Here is a 22499-nt window from a genome sequence, read left to right as displayed (position 1 = left end):
AGGCCAAGTGCCTGGTCCTCTGCTTGACGTTGCTGTGCCTCTGATTTCTTCAGTTGCTGAAATATTATCTCCTTCCCGGTATCCTGGGGGACAGCAGCATTGACTGGAGTCCAGTCCTTGTACTTCCCTACACCCACGCTTACGTGTGGGCTTCAGACAAGAACTTCCTCGGCTGCTGAAAAAAATCTGTTGAAATATAGGAAGAAAGATGCCAAGAAAAGCTGTTGCAGAAATTTCTTCATGTAGGGGCACAAAACAGAACTTTTAGATGAGCGTGGGAGAAGAAACTCTGGTTAAACTGATGTTAGGGTCCTTTGAGTTTCAGAGAGGCACCTGAACATCTGGATACTTCTCCAAACTGCACTTGATCATGTGAAGGTTAATTGATATAGGTGGTCTTTTCAGTTCCAGGTGGAGTTAAAAGCAACGTTAATGTATCAGTCCTTGCTTTGAATTCTGATGTGCAACCTGACGGCTACCATGGCGATTGCTTGAGTGTTTCTCCTGGGGCTTGTGTGACTTTTCAGGTGGAGTGTAATTCTGGGGACTCCTTGCTGGAGATGGAATTAGCGTGCATCAGATTTTACTGCTGGGACTCTTGCTCTGGAGGCTACTGCTGTCCAGGAGGCAAAGCTAAGTGTGTTCAGTGTTTGCCCAGACAGCAGAGACTACCATGGAAAAAAAAGAGAGCTTTATTGTTTTAGGTTTCATATCCTTCTCTGGAGGCTGAGGTAGCGTGTACTGCACCCCTAATGAATAACATGCCCTGAAGGTATCTCTTACTGGTGGTTGAGAACTGTGCAATTGTGTTATTAGAAATTCCGCCCTGGGGTACAATTATATTATTGCAGTCATTAAAGGCAGTTCATCTCCATAATAATGGAAATCCTGCCTGGGAGGCCAAAATGAGTCAAAATGATGTTAGTAGCCTGGCTCCAGAAGGTAAATTTTCTATAGAAACAGCTATAGCACAGATACAGATATATTGCAGATGCTGCTTGGAAACTAAGACTGTTTCTGTATGGGTAAAGATACAGAGGTTGTTTTCTGTCCTTGATCTTCCCTTCGCATTGCGGTGCAGACCAGCTGTTAACGCTTTGTGGGAAAGGTCCTCAGTCCTGCTAATGCCGCTGCGCAAAGCAGCCTCACAGGGCCACTGGTAGAGTGAGAGCCGGTGAGTGTGCTGCGGCCACAGTGTTCCCCACTGTGGTGGTCCAGCCCCGGCCGGCGACCAGGCACCGCGCAGCCACTCACCCACGCAGGGATGGGGAGGGAATCAGGAAGGAATGTAAAACCCGAGGGTGGGAGATAAGAACAATTTAATAATTTGGACAGAAAAGAAAGAACAGTAGTAACAACAACAATCATTGCCATCATCATCATCACAGTTATAATGGAAGGGTGGGCAAAGGATAAAATCCAAAGGCAAAGGGAGAAGGGAAGACCAGTGATGCGCAGGACAACTGCTCGCCACCCGCTGACCAATGCCCAGCCAGTCCCCCAGCCACGATCCCCTGGCCCCGGCCAGCCCCCCAGTTTCTGTCCCAAGCACGGTGTCCCATGGCATGGACTAACTCTTTGGCTGGTTCAGGCCAGCTGTCCTGGCTGTGTCCCCTCCCGATTCCTTGTGCCCTCCAGCCGCCGGCTGGCAAGGCCCGAGAAACCAAAAAGTCCTTGACTTTGTACAAATCTTGCCCAGCAACAGCTAAAACCATCAGTGCGTTACCAGCATTGTTCTCACAGCAGAGCCGAACCACAGCTCCTAGGAAGGGAATTAACTCCATCCCAGCTGAAAGCAGGACACCCACCTTCCACACCATCGGGACAGGAGGCGTGACTGAAGTACCGCGGCCCTTTGGGAAAGCCTGGCTCAGGAACAGGGGTACCTTGAGGTAGGAATGGCCACCACAGAGCTGGGCAGGCTGCATCACTGCAGACAGTAGTGCACAAGCAGTGTTCAGGACCCACTTGCCACAGCACACTGCTCAGGCAGAAGTCATTTTACCCTTTTAGGATGCACTCTTATGCCTATAACCTGGAAGTCTGAATGAGTTGTTGAGATCTGCAGCTGGCAGGGAGTTGTTCCAGAAGCCAGCAAGCCCAGGGAGCTCAAAGTGGAAGCAGTGTCTTCTGGTCATTGCAAAACTGTGATGTGGTTTTGGGCGTCTTACGGGGCACGTTCCTCAGAGAGAAACATTTGAGTTGAGTTCAGAATGTTTCTCACTTACCATTTGATTCTCCTGTATTGATATTTCATATTCATTTTCATGTCTATCCTCTGATCTTTTTATTCAGACTTAACAATAGGAGAGAAGAGGTTTTGGAGAGCTGGGATCCCATTACCTAGGTTCTCTTTTCTCCTGAACAGCTACATCAATGTGACTCAGAAGTGATGCTGGACTGAATCCTGTGAGATCGAGGTGGGGGCTGTTGCTGGCCAGCTGCCCAGGGAGGGCTGGCACTCGAAACCAGGCAAAAACTCGTCAAGTGAGGAGGGCACAGACTGTAGAACCAGGACTTAACATTTTTTATTTACATCTCAGCAGCACTTTGGTCTTATAATCTTAAGCCTTCATCCCCCTGATTTTTTGAAATAAGGTAGTCAATGTCAAGTGAGTTTTTGGATATAAAATACATAGCATCTCAGGCATTGTATACCAGAGATATAGGCATCATACAGGCATTACATACGGAGACATGGTCTTCTGCAATTGTTGCACCATGCAAAAGACAGATGATTTGAACTGTGCCTATACTTTGCTCCAAAGCTGTCTCAGAAACCAAGTCAATCATTCATAGATATCAGTGGGAGTTACAGAGGTAGGGATAATTTTACATGAGATTTACTAATATAAAGCAGAAATCCATAGTTACCCACAAGTTTGGAAAAATTTCCATTAATTGACAGCCCCTGTATAAGTGAATGGAAGCAAGTCCTTAATGGAGGGCTTTCCTTTAAACTCCTGAAGCCAAGCATCCTCCTGTCTGTAGTATTTCCCATTTGTGACAATTATTTCCTGGCATTGCACTGCATATATTTTTCATCAGCAGGAGTGGGAAGGGAAGTCACAGCAGTCAGATTGTTCTTGCAGGATTTTTTTAATCCTTTCATAATAATTCAATTACATCTAATGCAACAACATTAGATAAATTTGTTACTGAGACTAGTGCTTTAAAACCTTTATTTTCAGGTTATCTTATCACAGAAACCTTTCAATTTCTTCATAATTATGGTGTGACTCCCACAGAGAACTGTGCTCGGTTGCAAGTGCGAGTAGTTCGTCCTTGCAGTGGTGAAAATCGGCAGTCACTGCAGTTGTCAGTTCATTCATTCAGCTTTCCTGGGTGCAGGGGGGAGAATCGGGCTGTGTGTGATTAGAGACAAATCCTGGAGCTACACAGACCGCTGCCAGCTGAAATTAAAATAAGCCTCTGTCACATCTGCTCCCACGCTCCAAACTGTTGGAGGAACATCCTGCAATGGAACTGTAATTCTCTCTGAACTGTGCACCAGAAAGCATTTTTGAAATAATTTAAAACACTTAATTCAGCAGTTAATTTAAAGCAGTTCATTTCAAAACAATTAGATCTCCCTTAATTTTCATATGTTTGTCTATAGCCCACGAAAAAAAACCCACTGCAGCCGTGAAACCTGCAGGTGCTGCCGGGTGGGTGTGCAGCACCCGGGGGCTGGGCGGGAGGAGCTCTGGGCTTTAACGTTGGAGCTGAGACTGGTCCTGTCGTCCGCGCCGACACACTGGGGCACTTTGTCACTCCATGGTGCAGGCTGAACTGTCTTCTGATAACATACCACCCGAGGCCGTTTTGTTGGAGTATCTTAAGAAAGTTTCTCATGAATTTGGTCAAGGGATGTATTTTGCTCGTGGCGTGGGATGATTTTGCTTGGAGTAGCGCTGGAAGGGATGGTTAGGGCTGCTTGCAAAGGGGTGGCTTGGTAAGGCAAGGCTTGCATCGCTTCCCTGCCAGCCTTCCCTCTTTTCTCAGGTGCTTGTTTTGGATTTAGGGAAATGACTTTTTAATTTACATGCCGTAATGGTAATAATTACATGTATTCATTTCTCACAGAGCGTTTCAGTTTAGATCTCAGTCTGTCGGAGGGCCGCACTGTCGTTCCTCAGAGCGGAGGCTGTGGCTGGAGCGGGTGAGGGAGCTGTCCTGCTCCGCTCTCGGTCCACCCTGGCTGCCCACTGCGCTTCTGCTCCTCTGCCCCCCAACTGCAAGCTGTGTGCAGGAAAACCAAGATGGCTTTTGTTTAGGGAAATTCTGTATTTCTGCCAGCCTCGTCAGCCAGTGTGTTGATTAGCCAAAGCAGGGGGACGGGCTGTGGTACAGCAGCTGGGTGGGAAATTTTGGTCTGGGCTAGTGCTTGCTCTGGCGGCTGCACGGTGTGGGAGAGCCCTGCTCCGGGATGCTTCGGGGCATCGCTGCGAGGAGGGCAGCAGGGCCAGCAGTGCTGCCAGCTCCCTCATGCCCTTGGTAAGAGCTGTGTGTGTCAAAATTTAATGTGTATTCCTTTGAAGTAAAAAATGTTTAAAATACGTACACAATGGTCTTCACTCCTAATGTTCTCCTAGAGCTATTGGAAGTCACATTTACCCTGCCACCAGACGTGCACTGGGTCTAGGACAGAAAAATAATTGTACTTTGAAGCCCCAAAACAAATTGCCATTCTCCCATTCTTGTTCATGTAAAGCCCTTACATCATTAGAGCTGTTTCTTTTCTGTGAATATACAGTGCATGCATTGTTTATACAGTTTAATTGTAAGGAAAGAAATTCATAAAAAACAAATGATGTTCTGTGCTGGTAGCAAAGAATATGAAAGTGTCCAATTAAACAGCCACTCAGTATGACTTGCATAATAGCAACATCTGTTATCTTAATTAAACAAGTTTCTGTATAAAGGGACCCTCATAGTGCACTTTGTTAGAGCAGGATCTGACCTAGATACTCCAGGCACACTCACTATCTTCATGGAAATTTTCCCAGTTGGTCCCATTATCTTGCAGTCTTGACAAGCTTTGTGATATATGAGCACACTCTTGCACGCACAAAGCCATATTGCTTAAAGCAGGAAGATTTTTATATATATATTTTTTAGCTGAAAACCAATAGAAACACAGAAAAGCAACATATAGTGGCATTTACCCATTGAGTTCAGTCACAGAAGCATTTGGAAATGTAAAGAGTGCTCAGGTAGCTCAGACCTTGTCAAATAATGTTCAGGAGGGAGAAGGCACTTCCAGATTTGTGTTCAAAATTGGCTTATGTGCTTCAGGATTTAAGTAATTTAGGTTCAGGTTCTTCCAAGTATTTCATTGCTGCTGTCCACCATAGCCTAGAGTTGGAGATGATCTAGAAGGGTAGGTTCAGTTTTGAAAGTCCCAGTGCCCTAGGAACTTCTGAAAGGCAGGTGAGGACCTGAGGCCGGGAAGGGGAAGTGCGAGTCCAATGCGGACTCGGGGCTTTGTGCCCATCCGTGTACAAAAACCCGAGGAGAGCCGCCCTGTAACCCCAGCCCCCGCGAAGGTGACGTGCTCTGCGGCTCAGGGTGCGCCGGGACAATCAGGAGCCCCGTGCCTGGGGCTGTAGCACACCCGGCAGCTGTAGCTGAAAAGCCTCTTGGATGTGCTAATGCACAGCTGTGCCTGCCGGCTTATTAATACGGGCAGTGAATGTTCATTTGTTCATAAAGAACACCACCAGCCCAGGCAAGCGCTGCCAGCTGCGTCGGAGAGGATGCTGAAGGATGTCCTCAGTGCCCAGGCCAGCACAGAGCTGGCAGGAGCCACGAGGTGAAGCCCAAAGCAGCAGCCTCTCCTCCCAGGAGCTGGAGTGGCGGTGGCCAAAGGAAAGCAGAAAGCTCTCAATTGGTTGGGGTGTTTTTTTCCCATTGTCTTCTGCACTGCAAAACTGTTCAGCAAGACTTTTCTGGGAGAGGTTAGCCGTGGTTTTCTGGAAAGTTCACATCCTCAGGACCTGCTTAAAAGGGTTGTTGATTTACAGATCGCTCAGGTATTATTTTTGTAATGGGAATTTTAACATGTTCACTTTGACACTATGTCATTTTGAGAAGGAAAAATTACGAAATCAGACAAGAAGAGAAAGCCTTTTCTCTTATCTTTCAATGTGTCTTGAGTTTAGCAGGTTGTATAAATTCCAATTTTTTATTTGTTGCCTCAGACTTCCTAATTAGTGGTTAATTACTTTAAACAGCCAAAAAGAAAATGGCAATAGGACAAACAGCACATCTTTCCCAATCTGGTGCCAGGGTACAAACTGTAGTAATATTTTTATACTGATTACTTGAGAGATGAATTGCCAGCAATGGCTTTTGGACACACAGTCTAGTGACACTTCAGCAGAAAATAAAACCTCAAAGGATGCTTCCCATCATTGTTTTGCATTAATTGTGTTGACTGTCTTGTTTTTTTTTTAAATAAAGCACCTTTGCAATTTCTTTAAGGCAGACAGGTAACCAAACCATCAATAACTTGTCGGGTTTTCATTACATCCTGCCTAGGCAAAATGAAAAATGACACCCTGCAAATAGCTTTTTGAAGTTTGAATTGACAATGCAGCATTCATCTTAGTTTTCAAAGGCAATGGCAGAAGACAGCTCTACTTCATTGGAACATCTGAAATAACTGGCATGTCAACTTACTTTAACCAATTTTCTGTAAAAAGGGAACTAAAATGAACCAGGAAACCACTTGATTCAGTAGTCAAGAGGCCTTGGAAAGCAGTTATAGAATCATGGAATGGTTTGGGTTGGAAGGGACCTGAAAGACCATACAGTTCCACCCCCCTGCCATGGGCAGGGACACCTTCCACTGGATCAGGTTGGTCCAAGCCCCATCCAGCCTGGCCTTGAGCGCTGCCAGGGATGGGGCACCCACAGCTGTCCTAGGCTTGAAGGTCTCATGGCCATGGACTCTTTGTTTCCCAGCTGGTTTTGGCTCTGTGTTGTTCTGGAAAATCACTGTTTAACCTAAGTTTGTCGTGGCTGTGGGTCCATCAGTTCAACACTAAACACTCGTCGTTTAGTGCGCGCTAACGCTGAGAGCCAGTGATCTGTGTGATCTGAAATCTGCCGGTGAAAACCAGTCAGTTCTGCTGTACCGTCACCATCTTCTTGCTTCCTAAGGGTAGTTACAGGGACCTGTTTTCTTTCCGTGTGTCTGGCAAAGATAATAAATTCTGTTCCTCTAGTAGTTTGAGATATCTATCGTATACTTGTATGCACAACCCTGTGAATGGTCTCTCCGCAAAGCTTGGCTGTCCATCTGTTTTGCTTTAGCAGCTTTCTGATTGTCATCAGCTTTGTTTAAGGAAGATGCTTGCTAACAAGCACCTTTCCTCACTGCTGGTGGTTAAGTTGGTGATTTCAGTTCATTCTTGCATTGTTTTTTCCTTCTGTTCTTGATCAAATGTCTATAGCGAAAGGATACCTCAGAGGAGTTAGAGATTTATTTGGAATCCAGTTTCGGTGCAATTTTATTTTGTATGTAGGCTGATCACTAAAATTTGTGCATTCATTTATCTGCCCCTGTAGAGCTCGGAGATCATTTCCTATAACCAGCCACAAATTGTTGTTGCACACACCCGAGATGCTGGTGTAACCCCAACCTGTGCCAAGTTTCAGCTGGTGTTCCAGGCATGAGACACTCTCTCACACCTTGACACGCTCTCCTGTAACATCAGCAATCTGTTCCTATTTCCCCAGCAGATTATTTTCAGCGTGGTGTTATTGTAGTATTCATTGATACACATGTAGGACATCATTACTACCGCTGCTGGAATGAGTTTGTGACCACAGCCCAGCCGTGGTTGACCCAAGGTATCTAGAGAAGTCAACAGGCTTTTCCTTGTGGGCTTGTTTATTAATTTTTAAATTAGAAATTATTTTATTAATTTATTTTTGTATTTTTATAGCTTAATGTTTATATTGTAATTAATTTTTAAAATTAATAAATTATTTTTTAAAGTAGAACCCTGCATGCAGAGGTAGGCAAAAGGGGAGGGTGAAGCGCCCAGTGAGCCCCATCTTGGAGGCATCAGCCCTTCAGAGCACAGTCAGATGTGTCCCACGTTTACACATCCTTAACAGGAATGCTGTCACTCACCGCATGCTGTTAAATAGCTGCTGCTTTTCCTGCTTGAGGTGTCTCATCTTTATCATTATATTAAATTCATCTCGAGGTACTGTGCGTACGGCTACAAATTATTTCTCCCTGTCTGTAAAGGTGCTCCAGGACGGAGTGAGTTCCTCCCCGCGGCACTGTTGTGCCGGAGGCGGCAGGACCTGGCTCCCGGCGGCAAGGCAGGTTTCTCTCTGTTGTGAGCACACGCTGCAGCCAACACTTTCAAAAATAAATGTCTGTAATTAGTCTCCTAAATGCAATTTGAAATTGATGTGTGGTTCACGCTTGTCCGCCAGTTGAAGAAAATACTAACAGTGATTTCAGTAAGTCTGTAGCATTTTGAAGGAAAAAATTATTAACAAATATATCTTCTCCTGGATATTCTCATGACTAAGAGCAAGAAGGTAATGATTTTGCAGTTAGGGCCACACTTTAAAACGCATGTTTTAATTCCAAGGCAATAATTATATGTCTACAGCGGGAAAAGGAGTCCTAATGAACTTTTTAGACAACCTACCAGACTTGGTAATATTTTTGATGATTATTTAAACATCATTTTTAAGTGATATAAATGTGTCTTTGGATCTTGCAAATTATGTTAATGTCAATTACAAGTGGAGTGGGTAATTTATCTTTGTACTGTGGGCATTGAAACTAGAGGGAAAGATGTGTTATCTTTGAAAGACTATGCCTTTGGGCTTCTATTCGGGTGGTATCAGCTGGAACAAATAAGCTGAGAATGCTTTTACTGCTTCTGCTCTAATCTCACGAATGCTTCCAGAAATGGTTTGTGTCAGCAGCTGATGCACAGAAAATTTTGCACAGATTTTTTTTTTTCTCATAAGAGAATAATTTTTATGAGCTTCCATGGAGTTCTCTTTAATGCTTCTGTTCTCCAAACCTCTGAAGCGTTTGCTGTAGGTAGAGGGGGATGGCTTGTCCTTGCCGGGGAAGGAGTTGTCACTGAGGGTGGCTGGAGGCTGTGCTTCCAAATTTGATTCCTCAGGTTTCCACTGTCCCTCTTCATAGAGTAGGAGAAGTCACTTAATCTCGGTGCCTCTGGCTGTAGGCACTGGAAGAATGAGCACAGCAAATACTTCACCGAACATTAGGTAGACTGAATGCAGTAGTGGCTTCGCAGCACCTGCTGCTTTCTGCGTGAGGTTCCCATTGCATCCTCAGGAGCCTGCTTTGCGGCGAGCAGCCTGTCTCTGGGTGGGTAATTGTGCATGAAGGGACGTTTTAGCCTTTCATGGGCCAGTTTGCAAGTGTGCTTTGCTTTGCCCCTCCACTGCCACCAGCAAGAGCTGCTCCAAGGGGAGTCCTGGGGCTGCCGGTGCAGAGCACCCCCATCCTTCATGGTGCTGTTGCGGTGTTCACAGTTCACAGCAAATGGCCAAATAAGTCTGTAAAAATAAACTGCGAAGCTGAAGAGTCATGTCAAAGGGCAGTTTCCCATGGGGGGTGGTCTTTATTTCCCACCAAAATCAATGGAAAACTGGATCTTTGTACATTGGACGCTTCTAGACTTGCAAAATCTTCCCATATAGCTCAAATATCATTGCCTCATGTCTCAGGAATGAAAGCTGTAAAAACAAGCTCTCCTTTGCTTTACTCAGATCTGCTTCCTCAAATATTTATTTTCATGACATGGTCTTTCTTACTGTATTTGTTTTATTTTTCTGCGTAGTGAAAAAAGAGCAGTAAGGGAGAGAAGGCAAAAGGTTTCTATTATTTGAAATTCACCACAGCCGCCTCCTTTCCTTCAGGGTCCCTAGCAGTGCTGGTGTTTGGTTTTCATTTGTTTCTTCCTGTTATCAGCATCCCTTAAGAAAGACATTTTGTAGAGAACTGTTCTTCTTGGATAACCTAGGGATATTTTTATATTTGAATTATGACTCTAGGCATCTTCAAACAATTTACATGAAATCTCTAATATCTGTAAGTGCTCCCTTCTTTCCCTCCTGATGCACCGCTCCTTTGGGATGAGGTTTTGTCACTTCCAGACTTGTCTTAAAATTTACAGACAAAAGTGAGGATGATGACAAAACACAGCTTTTGTGTTTATAGATATTAATATAGGCCTGGTGCAATATTATTTATTTGGACTGCTTCATTACTGCAGATAAACAATTTCTTGAAAAAGAGAATTGTGGGAGAACTTAGGATGCCAGATCCGTGACTGCTTTAAGCTGATACTGAATTCAGTGGAGTTATGTTGTTTGATGTTGCCAAAGGGGCCCCTAGTATATTCTCAAAAATATTTATCTGAGCAAAATATGTTCTTTTCTCTCTCTGGGATAATATTTACATGTTTTTATGATAATCTGAAAGAATCACAGTTTATATTCTCCTCACCTTTAATTCTTCATACTTAACAAGCCTGTAAATGAAAAGCCTGAAATGAAACCACATTTACAGACAACGGTTCACACTCCTGGAAGAAGTGTTCTTAGTATTTTCTCAGAGATCAATACTGAGAATTAAGTAAGAAAAGAAGTGTAGTCCTCTGTATTTTTCAATGCAGCAAGGCAAGAGCAGCTATTACGTACAGGATCTTCCAAAAGATTAATTTTAATTCTTTGTGCTTTCCTCTGGTAGTCCCAGAGCACAGACAATGCCAAGTCAACCCCAGCTCTGTGCACCATGATGTCTAGCCAATTCACAACTGCTGTAATTTAGCAGTAAACCTCCTGGTGTCCTTCATGACTCCAATGTACCAGTAAAAATGGTGCAAACGTGGCATCCCTCAGTGCCTTCTCCAGCCAGTGCTTTCCCTTGGACAAAATAGATCTAGTTTTTAGACTGAGAAGCACTCCCACGACAGAGACCCCAGCACCCCCGTGTAGTTATGCCACACACAACCTCAGGAATTCAAACACTGCAACCTCAGGCTCTTTAGCTCCATTTAAAATGTGACTCCAGCAAAGCTTGTGGGAAATTTTCTGCTGAACTCAATGCAACAGGATTTTACCTCAGTTTATTTTGAGCAAATATAGTTCTTACCTGAAAATTAATTATAGTGAGTTTGCTGTTAAGAGACTTGCCAGTTGTCATGGAAAAGAAAGGCCTTATCTAATGCTTGCTTTCACCAAGACATGCACTAAATTAAATGGGCTTTGACTGAGGCTGTAAATTAGCTCAGGCTTTTCTGTGAACCATGAAAAGACAAGTAGTTATAGACAAATAAGTACTGAAGCAGCTGTAGGTGGTTATCTAAATCAAAACTAGCAGGTGCTGGACAAGGAGTTGCAGGTGCGTAGAAGACTGCGCGGTATAACTGTGCACATCAGTTGTGAGTTTAGGTGGATGACCAAATGGAAATGATTGTAATGCTGATGGACTTATCCTAACGGCTCTTAGACGTGAACCAGGCTTGTCCCATCTGCTCATGTTGCCTGAACATAGCCCTCAAGATGTCCCACCTTGGTGGCAGTGTGGACACCATCCCTTCCACACCTATTTTCAGAAATGTGTGAAGTTTCAGGACTTGCGCAAAGTCCCAGCCTGGAAAGCTTGACAGGGAATGCTGAGCATTATTGGCCGGTATTGATGCAGGGTGGGAAGTCTCAGATGATGCAGCAAGGCACTGCGTGGGGGTTAGGGTCAGGGCTCTGCCCTCGCCCTGTCTTCCCTGCACATCAGGGACCATCAAGGGTGTCGAGCAGAGCCCCAAGAAGTTGGCTTTGACCTCAGCATATACTTTAATGAAGATTAATGTCATGAAGCAGAAAGCTCTGACCTTACTGTTATTTATTTATGCACCATAAAGGTTGTAGTCACACAGGAAGACAGCGTCCCAGGGCCACAGAAATTCTTAGCTGTGGACCATACTCTGAACCAGCCCGTTCTTCAAGTGACAAGCAGGTACTCGTGAGCAGTGTCCCTGATTTCAGGAAGGGCTATGCTCTGAGCAGTGAGTTCTCTATCGCAGCCAAACCTGTGAGTACTTGTAAATTTTACTGTGTTTTCCTGGAATAGCCTAATGGCCAATACCGCATTTATGACATCATTTTAATAATCCCAGTCTCTGCCTCATTGCATGGGAAGCGTTATTAAAAAGGTAATAAACTGCTACAAAGGCATGTGATAGAAACAGAAATAATTTGATAAATAATGCAATTGCCTGGAATCATTTACATTTGCAGTAGAGTTGTGCTGTGAAGCAAAGTTGCTGTTAGGCTAAAAATTGCTCTAGATATTCCTGTCTATGAGCTGTGCATATGAGGCTGAGCAAATACTCCGCTGAGACTGCAGTCGGGTATGCCTGGTGCTTTTGCTTTCTTCGGCTGCTTCCAACCCGCCCAGCCCAAGCAAGGCGCTGAGGATGGACAATAGGCCATTCATCATGTCGCCTGAAATACACTGTTTTTCACAGGTACATTTAACCTAAATCCTCTCTCAGAAGACGGATTATCTCTTAGAAGAACTCTGGCACCACAGTCTCTTTTCAATAGCCATGTCAACCACTGCCACAAAGACTGTACATGAAGGGATCAATGGTAGTTTTATCTCAAATTGCACTCAGTGTGTGTTTCTTCCAGCTGACATTCATTTAAATGCTTACTCTAAGACATCTTTTCTCCCTGTAATAGAAAAAGGATCGGACATCCTAAGCATTGTTTCCTGGGGGGGGTGGGGGGTGGAATATTTACTTGGCTAAGCATGAAATATTTCAGATGCATGTGTTTAATCAACAGTGAAAGCAAGTGTAGTTATGCTTGTCTTTCATAAATTAAAATGCTAAAATTATCAGATAAGAAGCAACATAGGTTATTTCATTGCAGCAGTGCTAATAAAACCATTTGAGAGGGAAAAAAAAAAGTCATTTTATAATTACAAGCACTTTGCTTCAGAAACACTGGAGCTCTAATCTGCAGTCCCATAGTTGCGCTGCTCGCCTGCGTGCTGCATCCCTCGGGAATGCAACTGTTGCTGTCGCACACACAACCTGCCATATGTACTGCGTTTGTAGCCCATTCATATTCCACATGTTTCCATCTGCTGAACAGAAAAATAGAGGGCAAGCTGAGAAGAATATATTGAGGGATACCCGCACTATCATCTGTCTGGTGCAGGTCTTCTGTCAGTGATGTGTGTACGTTGTGAGTTAGAAAATAATTCGCAATGAAAAGGTTAGTGCATGGACCTGCTGCTCATCCCTGCGAAGGCTTTCACCGGGCGGCTGCAAGGTGCAGGAGAGGTCGAACAACCCCCGGCCGTGCACTGCTGAGGTATTTGCTTCTTGGACCCGCATAGATTTTTCTTTTATTAAACAACAGAGCAAGATGTTACAGTAGATACTATTAGCCTGGGATTTTTAAGCAAACGCTGTGTCAAAGCATGAGGTCAAGCCTGAGCAGCAGGTCGTAGGCATGTTTTGGTAGATGCAAGTGATGCATCCGGATGCCCAAAGGTCAGATTTCCTTGGAGCTGGGCTGGAGGTAATTACTGATACTCAGTTTTATGATGTGCTCTGGGAGTTTGCAGTTTTCAGTCATTTATATTCCAAATAAGGGCTTGATCTCGTTTTCACAAAGTCAGTGATAAAACTCTTACTGATCTCAACAGGACATATTCTATCTCTAAATGCATATGTTACTGACTGCAAAATATTTATCTGCTCCTGGGAATCCTGCCCAGCAGTGGGGGATGCTGTGGTGAGCTACATGAATCAGACCATTTGTGCTTGATTTGGGGTTGGAGGTAACACAGCCTGCTGGTGGGTAACATATCAGGTATGGCAGATGGATCATGAGCTGAAAACTAAGTGCTAATAGATCAGACCAAAATCATTATACGCTGCTGGTTTTTCTCATGCTGCTCCAGCTCTGCCTGACCTCTGCCATTCATCTCCAGCTGCTGCTGGAGACACTGAGCAGGTTCGTATTGCTGTCCTGATCCAGGCGGAGGGCTGTGCTGATGCGGCCATGATGCCAAGGTGGTCCTTTCTAGGTAGCTTGGGTGTCTTTGCGTAGCAGAGCTCTGTGCAGTTGTAGCACACGCCTAAATAATTGCCATCCATAAAGATGCATCTTTGTCCTTCGTGTACTTTTCAAGGTTCACACCAACCAGACAAATGCTTTTAGATGCCTCCATTGCTGCTGAGCTGGCAGAGGGCACACACAGTCGTCAACATCAACATCATGCAGCATCAACAAGAAGCTGCTGTGGAAAGTGTGTGCCCATCGGTTTTGAGACAGGCTTCTTTAGGGTAATGCAAAGTGTTCAGCTTGTAATTTTTTATGATTGCTACAGCAGTGCCAATAAAAAAAAAAGGGGGGGGGGGGCGGGCAAGGAAGGCTAGGGAGGGATGTTTTTCAGCATTTTTAAAGGTCCTTTGTCCCCAGAAGAGTTTTGATCAAAACACTGACAAAGTCAGCTCTTCCTGGGGTAGAACCCAAAGCTTCGGTTTAGGAAACAAACAATCCTTTTATCTCCTAATTTCAGATGTGTCTCTGCTCTCTGTGGACCTGAAATCTCCAGCTGACAACACAGACCAATAGATTGTCTCTTACGAATGCTATGTTTAAAATAGATGACCTTTCTTTATATAAGGGTGCCTAACTATCTTATATCGTCTGTTTTTTCAAACGGGTATTTTTATCTTCTTTGATTTTTCTCTGATACTGGCAATGACCACGAGCCAGGTTATTGGTAGAGCAATTGCATTAGCCTGTATGAGAAGAGATTTACATTTTTTAGTTATTGTTACCACTGTGGTGGTTAGAAGTGTCAGGGAACCCAGAGCATTCAATAGCAAGTCAGTAGCTCATTTTATAAGTTTGTAGTGGTTTGAAGAGAGGTGCATACTCAGCAACCAAAACTTTATTCTGAAGTAATGTGTGTTTATCAGAAATGTCATTTATTTTTATGTCTTCCTAGGCATCTTATTAGAAAACATTTGGGGGTGTATTTCAGAGAAGGAAGAAAGCATACCAAAGAGTACTTAATTTAATTTGAACTTTATGTCTTGAAAGAACTTTCTGAGCCGAACTGCTAAAAGTGGTTGATGAAGAGATGTTTGCTTTCAAGCCAATTAGCAGTTTGAGAATCCTCAGTGGCCTAAAATGAGCGTCTTCTCTCGTTTAATGCAGATATGTCTGCAAAGAAAATTTGTGAATTAGCAAAATCAGTGAAAGTCCCTCCTACTTCCTCAACTAACTGTAACAAATTTCAAAGTGTTAAAATAATTACTTGTTAACTTCTAACACATTGGATTCAAATTAGAGGACAAAACATTCAGTGTAGAAAAGCATCTTCAGCAAAAAGAGCCACATAACCATAAGGCCTCCTAATCAATGAGACACAGTAAGGTTTTAATGGGCTGATTTATTTAAAAGAAATTTAGTTAACTTGCACAATTATTTGTCAGGTTTAATGCTGGTCGTTTACAGGGGTGTGCAGGGAATTACTTAGTTACCTGATGAGAATTAAATGTGCCTGGAGGCTCTCTGGGGAAAGGGTTTGGGACTTTGGAGGACTCGGTGCAAGTGTCACCTGAACTCTTTGCAGCATGTTGCCAGGGTTGAAGGATGTGTGTGTGTTAAAATTGTGAAGCCAGCGGGGCCACGGCTTTCCGCTTAGAAAGGGAAGGCAGTAACGACAGGACTGGCTCCCTGAGACGCACCAGAGCTGATGGGGGATTGACTGTCCTCATCTCCTCATCCAAAGGTGGTCTCTGCAGCAATCCAGTCCAAATTAACTGCCAAGTAATTTTACAGTGGGAATAAAGATGAGTTAGAAGGAAACCAATAGCATGAGAAAGACAAAGACAGAAAAGGCATTACGATTTGATATTAGAGCTGGCTTCATCAACAGATACAATTAAAATGATCTATGGAAGAGATTACCCCATAAATAGATTTCAACCATATGGATAAAAGTAAAACATAAATAAATAAAAATAAAAACTCAACTGTACAGAAATAGTCTAAAACATCACTTTTTTCTGGATTTCTAAGGATGGCAAAAATGCCAAAGGAGGCAGTGCAGAGCCTGGCAGGGGCAGTGCTGGAGCAGGGTGGTCCTTCTTGGGCTGAAGCATATTGCTGAGCTTGTTCTATCGTTTATATTGATTTGAATTTTAATGCATGCCAAGGGCACCTTCAGCTTTCTGAAAGGCACTATTGTTTCCGAAGACCTGAAATTGATAACAGCAGTAAATAATTCCTTGGGATCTCCTGGTGCTGCTGCTGCCCACGCTTCTGCACTGGAGGCCAGTGTGGCAAGTCCTGTGCTCCAGCAGACGTTTAATGTAATACGTGCATTGATTTGTGCCAACATAATAGTGAAGATAAGAGACAAGTAGCTGTATGCTGCTCTCTTCCAATTATTGAGCTGGAGCAACTGCTACAGAAGCAAATATATGGCACTGGACTCCTGCAAAAATAAATTACAGTAGTGAATGTTACTGACTGCAACAATTTGGAGACCTATAAGCTAGGTGAGAAACTTCTATTAATATCACTGCTACCGATGTGTGAAATACAACCTCTGTCCCTGGCCTCTGCCAGCTGGCCTGCATGTTGTCGTGCTGCTGCAAGAGCAGGTCAGGGAGGGCTTCCAGGACAGTGATCCAGTGGCTGCTGTCAGAGCATCTCGCACCCTCTTCCTCCTCCTCGCTCAGTACCGTCGTTGTAAAGACGCTCAGACTGTCCCATTTTTCGAAGCAGGTCTGTACATGTGGGCCGAGCAGCCCGTGTGTGCCCATCAAGACACGGCATGACAAAGGGCACCCGCGCCGGCGCCCTTAGGCGAGGTGACATCTCCCGAGTCTCACTGGAGACCATGTCCAGCTCGGAGGCTGCAGCTGGCTGGAGCCTGGGGAGCCCCACGGCTGATGTGGGCAGATGTCCCTTGCGCTTGTGGTCGTGCCTCGTGTCACGCTGGTACTTCTTCAGCTGCCTCAGCGCTGTCTCATGGCTGCCAGAAAAGCCTCAGGCCGATTCATGCGCTCTTGGGTGGGAAGAGCCATCTTAGCATCTCTGCAGCGGTGCAGGTATTGTTGGCGAAGTTTCTTTCCTCCTGATTTCTCAGCCCAGTTGTGCAGAGTTTGATTGGCATTAGAGATGCAGGAAGGCTGCTTTCCTTACTCTCAAATTAGTTAAATTGGGAAATAATTGAGCAAAAAAAGGCAGGATTAGCACAAGATTTTCAGCACAGGTCTGAAAGTGGCTGGAGGGGAGAAAGCAGATTGTGCTGCGAGGCATGATTCTGAGCAGACAACCAGGTATTTTGCTAAAAGCGATGGTATTTGGCTGGTGGAAAGGCTTTTCTGATGTGTCCTTAGATTATGCCTCCACAGGGCACAAGGCATTAATGTTTCTATGGGATTTACTGGGCAGAATCAGGTTTTCTGTTTTCACTGACTTGGAGCAGAAGGAAGTGGCAGAGGAGACAAAGCTGACTGTGAGCCCAGGGAAAGCCCGACGTGCAGCGCTTGTGCAAGAGGGGCCGGGGGTCACCCTGGGGATTAACCCGTCATCCTCACCTGCCTTGTGAGCCTTGGAGCCATGTGCCACTGCAGATAACACCACCATTTTGGTGGGGAGTGCATATGTGAGGAGGGGGTGGGAATGAAATAGGATTTTATTATATGTTTTTTAACCTGCCAGTGCAGCTGCAGATAAGCCCCGCAGGCTGAGCTCTGCTGCAGGCAGAGAGGTGGAAAGCATGGAGGGGAAGCTTGGCAGCGTGGTACCCTTGCTGGAAAGCCATCAGCCGTCTTGAAAAAAAGCAGCAGTGAAACACCTGCTTCATTGCATCTGTTCGGCAGAAGCTTTTACATTGTTAAGCGGCGAGCGTGGAGATTTTTAGATGTAGCCTGTGTATCACATGTTGCAAGGGTTGTCATGGTGAGTGCTGAATATCAAATTATAGACACGTGTAAAACCTACACAAGCTTCTGGTGTGTAAATTAAAGTTGCCCTCAAGTAAAGACACAGAAAACTCATGTAAATGATGCATTCAGTATTTATGAACTGCGTCCTGGGAGATTTCTGTCAGCTAAACTCTGTCTGTAACGTGCAATGGACTGTCTGTTGTTCAAACCATCAATAATTCACGCAGACTTGAAGGAGTTTTATGTTGACTTAAAAAAAAAAAAAAAAAAAAGAAAAAAACAAAACAAAACACGACAACTTGTGTCTGTTGTCTTTCCAGAATCACTGTTTTGGATGATGGGAGCCTCCGGATTGTCAACGTCACCAAATCTGATGCGGGAAGTTACACCTGCGTGGCCACAAACCACTTTGGGACGGCAAGCAGCACAGGCAGCTTGGTTGTGAAAGGTAATTGTCATTTTTATTGCCTATGACTGATACTCCATCTCTAGTGTTTAAGAGCATCCCGAGCAGCCCTAGCATGCTGCACCTTTCCCCTTTGATGCTGATGCAAGTGGAGCCTGGGGAGATTAAAGTGTCTTTTGCATCTCAGAAACCTGCTGAGCCTTGTGGGTGGGAGACAACGTTAACAGCAAGGAGGTGTCTGTGGTTGCGCTGACTGATGGTGCTTACAGCAAGTTAATGCATTTGTTTTCACACGTGGTTTAAAATTATACTGCAGACGAATCGGGAACTGTGACACAAAGCCAGGTCCCTGGACCCTGCCATTATATGACTTGTTTTTAGCAATGGCCGCTAGTCATGCTTGAGAAATACTCAGTGTTGCTGCAGCCAGCTGCATCCAAAGATTCAGTTTTGCAAAGGACTTGTATAAAGCTATAGCACTCCTGTGGAGAAACATTGCCCTCGGCATGCTGAGATTGGGTGGTGTCCATTAGAAACATGTCTTATCTAATTGAACTTCATTTATTCTTATTATTCCTAAACTTCAATCATCTTTTAAAAAGCCTTTTGAACTCTTAATACATCTTGTCTTGTTGCAGAATGATGCAGGAATTTCACCCTTGCAATACAATGTCATAGTTTTCTAAAAGGCACACAAACTCTGATTTATTGTCATTATTTCTTATCCAGGGCTGAATTTCTGCATTTCAGGAATTCTGAGGGTTTATTCATGTGTATTCAGAATTTATCTGTCAAATGTTGAGTTTTTTTCAAAAGTAAAAGCTGTAATGCTTGACAAAGACATTTAAAGTAATCATTTGATGATACATTTGCCGGTCTCTCTCATTGTTTAAATTAATTTTTAACCTGCTTATGAGTAGTCCAATGTCTGATGAATTATTACAGGCAATGAACATATAGATGATTACACCTATAATCATTTTCTATCTCCTCCTTATTTGGGGAAAAACCTATATTGGATAACAAATCAGGAAAGATTGATTACAAAGCAATAAATCAATCACAGAGCTCTAATGCTGTCAGTTTTAATTCTCCCATATATTGGCATTGATGGATAGTATATGGTTGGAGACTCTCCCCATCAATTATTTATATGGTATATAGGGAATATTTTAAAACGTTTCAATGTTTTCAATGTTTCAAAGGTTTTAATCTGTGGGTTTTATAGTCGGAGCACATTTCAGCAAGTAATACCAAGATCAAACAAGTGCTGATAAAGCTGGTGAGCCCCTGTTGCAGCTGTAAACTGCCGGTGACAGTGATACAGCAGCAGGTTTTTCTCGGAGCAAGATGTTTGTCTCTGCCTTAGCTAGCCAGTCAGGTATTTATAGTTAGATGGGATGTTTCTGGGCTTGCGCTTCATGGCTCTTGGCCCTTCTGCTTCCCTTACGCAAAGGGGCCGGCGGTGCAGCCCCAGGGTGGGGGACTGTGTTATCCCTTCATGTCTTCTGCTGTAGCATATGGACACCAAGAGTTCTTTGGGGCTGGGGTTGTTTCAGATACCTTGTATGGCACTTGTCCATGCCCTTGTTGATTCCTGCAAATAAAAACAGTCAAGTGAAGATCAGCATTAGATCTTTATGTGAGCTGACTCTGCCTTTTCTTAATCTGTGTTGTCCTAAGGATGCACCCACAGCAAATAACTAAGAAAGCAGCGCTGAGGAAAAACGAACATCTCAAAGACCCTGTCTATTATTAAAAGTGTCGATCAGCTGCTGTCTGCCCCAGAGCAAAACTGGAGAGCAAAATGGTAAACCCAGCCCAAACGTTCTTGCCTGGGCACCGTGGGGACAGCAGGAGGGTGGTGCGTGCCCAGGGCAGGGGCACTGGCTTCGCACCCCCGGGCTGGGCACGGCTCAGGTCGTCCTGGTTTTCCGAGTGCTGCAAGGCACCAAGGGCTTGACTGGGGGTCTGCGCTTCAGGGACCGCTTGTTCCACCGTGAAAAAGCCAATCATTGAAAATAGCACTGTGTTTCGTTTCTGTTACGGAAGAGTCATGCTTCTGTAGTTCATGGCTTATCCTTTCTTCCTCGCAGTACCCAAGGAATAGCCCGTAACTCCGAGCACAATAGTCAGCAGCTATTGTACCTGATCTTTGGGTTCACGTGGTTTACAAATCACTTTTCTTTGCGGTAAGGTTATAAAGGATTAGCAAGTACTTTTTTCTCCCTCAGTGCTCCGTTTTAACTCGATTCCATTAGCATTAATGGGAGCGACACATGTGCATGAAGCAGAGAATAAACTCTTAAGCCCAAGATGTGGATATTAACAGCAAACTGAGAAATGCAATTTCAAAGTCTATCCCATAAAAAGTATAAAAGAGCAGAAACTATTCTGAACTCCAAATGAACTGTGTAAAATACTGTATTTTATACTGAAATGCTTGAGTTTCTCTGCCCTAAGTAAAACACCAGCAAGTTTTGACAGAAATGTGACTGAATACTTTCTTTTAACTCAGTTTTGTGGTGTACAAAAAGACTAATTTATCAGCTGATGAATTTTTAGACCTAAGATGTGCTTATATTCTTTTCTACCTCATCTTATGTCATTGAGTAAAAAACTGTGAAGGTCAGAAGACATTTTTTTCTAACCTTCCTGTGTTCTTCCATAAATATTGCAGGTTCTCTCTCTCTTCCCCCCCACCCACCCCCTTCTTTCTCTCCCAGGGAGAGATGCCGACAGTGTCAAAAACAGTGTAGGCAAGGATGGGAGGAGGAGGAGGAGGAGGAGAATATCTGTTACACCGGAACCAAGGAGCTTAAAATAAATCTCTGGCAAACAACCAGAGAGGAGTGAATAAATATTCATATTATGCATGAGTAGACAGCTTAAAAATACAAAATTCTGACAGGTGCCCATAGGGCTGTGTATTAACATGCTGTTGCCAGAACTGGTGAACCTCGGTGGTTTTCTGAACCGGTGAGATTGTGGTTGGGTTTGTTCTGTTGGTTGGTGCTAAATGAGAACTGCTCTGGTCTCCAAGACCCAAAATCTTGCAAACTTGCATGTATGGTTTTACCTTTAAATTAAAAAGCAGGGCTGACTTTGTAAGGATAGAGAAGAATCCCACAGACAGTGTTCAGAGCTATGTAAAACATGGCATGTGTTTACATGTAGTATATAAATATTAATTTTTCATCTTTTCCCAGTTTTTCCTGTCCTTGAGGATAAATGTTCAATTCTTCCAACACACAGAAAGACTGTAGGCTTTCTCAGTACCAGGGGATTAAATGACAAATACTGTAAACAGGCATGGACCGTACAGTATGAGTTTATTTCTATTTAATGCAGTGATATAAATTGGCTATATAGTAGCAGCTCTGAAATAGGAAACTAATTGCAAGACATTGCAATAAAAGCTCTGAATATAGGAAGTTTGAGGAGAGGCTCCTGATGCTGGCATCCCAGCTTGTGCAATTACTAAGACCCCAATGAAGTTTTCTCTGGCAGCGTTAGGTATAGAAGAAGCAGTGGAAACAAGCAAACAACAGGAATGCAGATAATAATAGCGTATCATCACCGCTTCTTTCAGAGGACGGGAAAATCCTTGTTGTATAGCTTGTTTCCCAGCAGACACACTAAATATATTGATGAGCCTGTGGCCAGCTTTGCTTTGGTGATTCTGGAGGTGAATGGATCATGGCACCCGCTGTGAACGTGTGTGGCTGCTTCTCAAACATCTGTTTCCCTTTGGCTGTGTTCTGGGCTATAAATCCATCTATCTACCTTAATGGATGTATTTATATTATTTTTAATATAAATTTATCTATAAATCTGATCAATCATCTTGACTCAGCAGCCTATATCTCTGTGGTGTGGTCCTTGGTACTTTCCAGGCAGGCAGTAGCGATGTGGCGTGCTCCGGCGGGCGAGCGGTCGCAGAGGTAAGCGGAGCTGCTGCTGCTTGTAGACCTGGAGCTGTGTGGTGTGGAACTGGCCACACAGGAGCAGTGGCAGCGGTTGTCCTACAACAGGGATGCTTTCAGGTTTGAAAGCACTCCAGCCTGCTAGAGATGACTTTTCAT

The 22499-nt window shown here is 44.1% G+C and overlaps 1 protein-coding gene across 5 annotated transcripts in view; it reads left to right on the top strand.

The window, feature by feature from the left end:
- The window catches only part of LOC101920190 (contactin-4), a 339023-nt gene that overhangs the window by 278744 nt on the left and 37780 nt on the right, over nucleotides 1–22499 (top strand). For all 5 annotated transcript variants that reach the window (XM_055806900.1, XM_055806899.1, XM_027790641.2 and 2 more), the window contains one exon: nucleotides 18329–18456. In XM_055806900.1, the coding sequence (XP_055662875.1) occupies nucleotides 18329–18456 (128 nt within the window). The remainder of the gene's footprint in view (nucleotides 1–18328; nucleotides 18457–22499) is intronic.

Source organism: Falco peregrinus, chromosome 5 (genome assembly GCF_023634155.1).
Source record: "Falco peregrinus isolate bFalPer1 chromosome 5, bFalPer1.pri, whole genome shotgun sequence".
NCBI lineage: Eukaryota > Metazoa > Chordata > Aves > Falconiformes > Falconidae > Falco > Falco peregrinus.
Note: the sequence above shows the minus strand (reverse complement) of the source record. Positions and strands in the feature narration are given on the sequence as shown.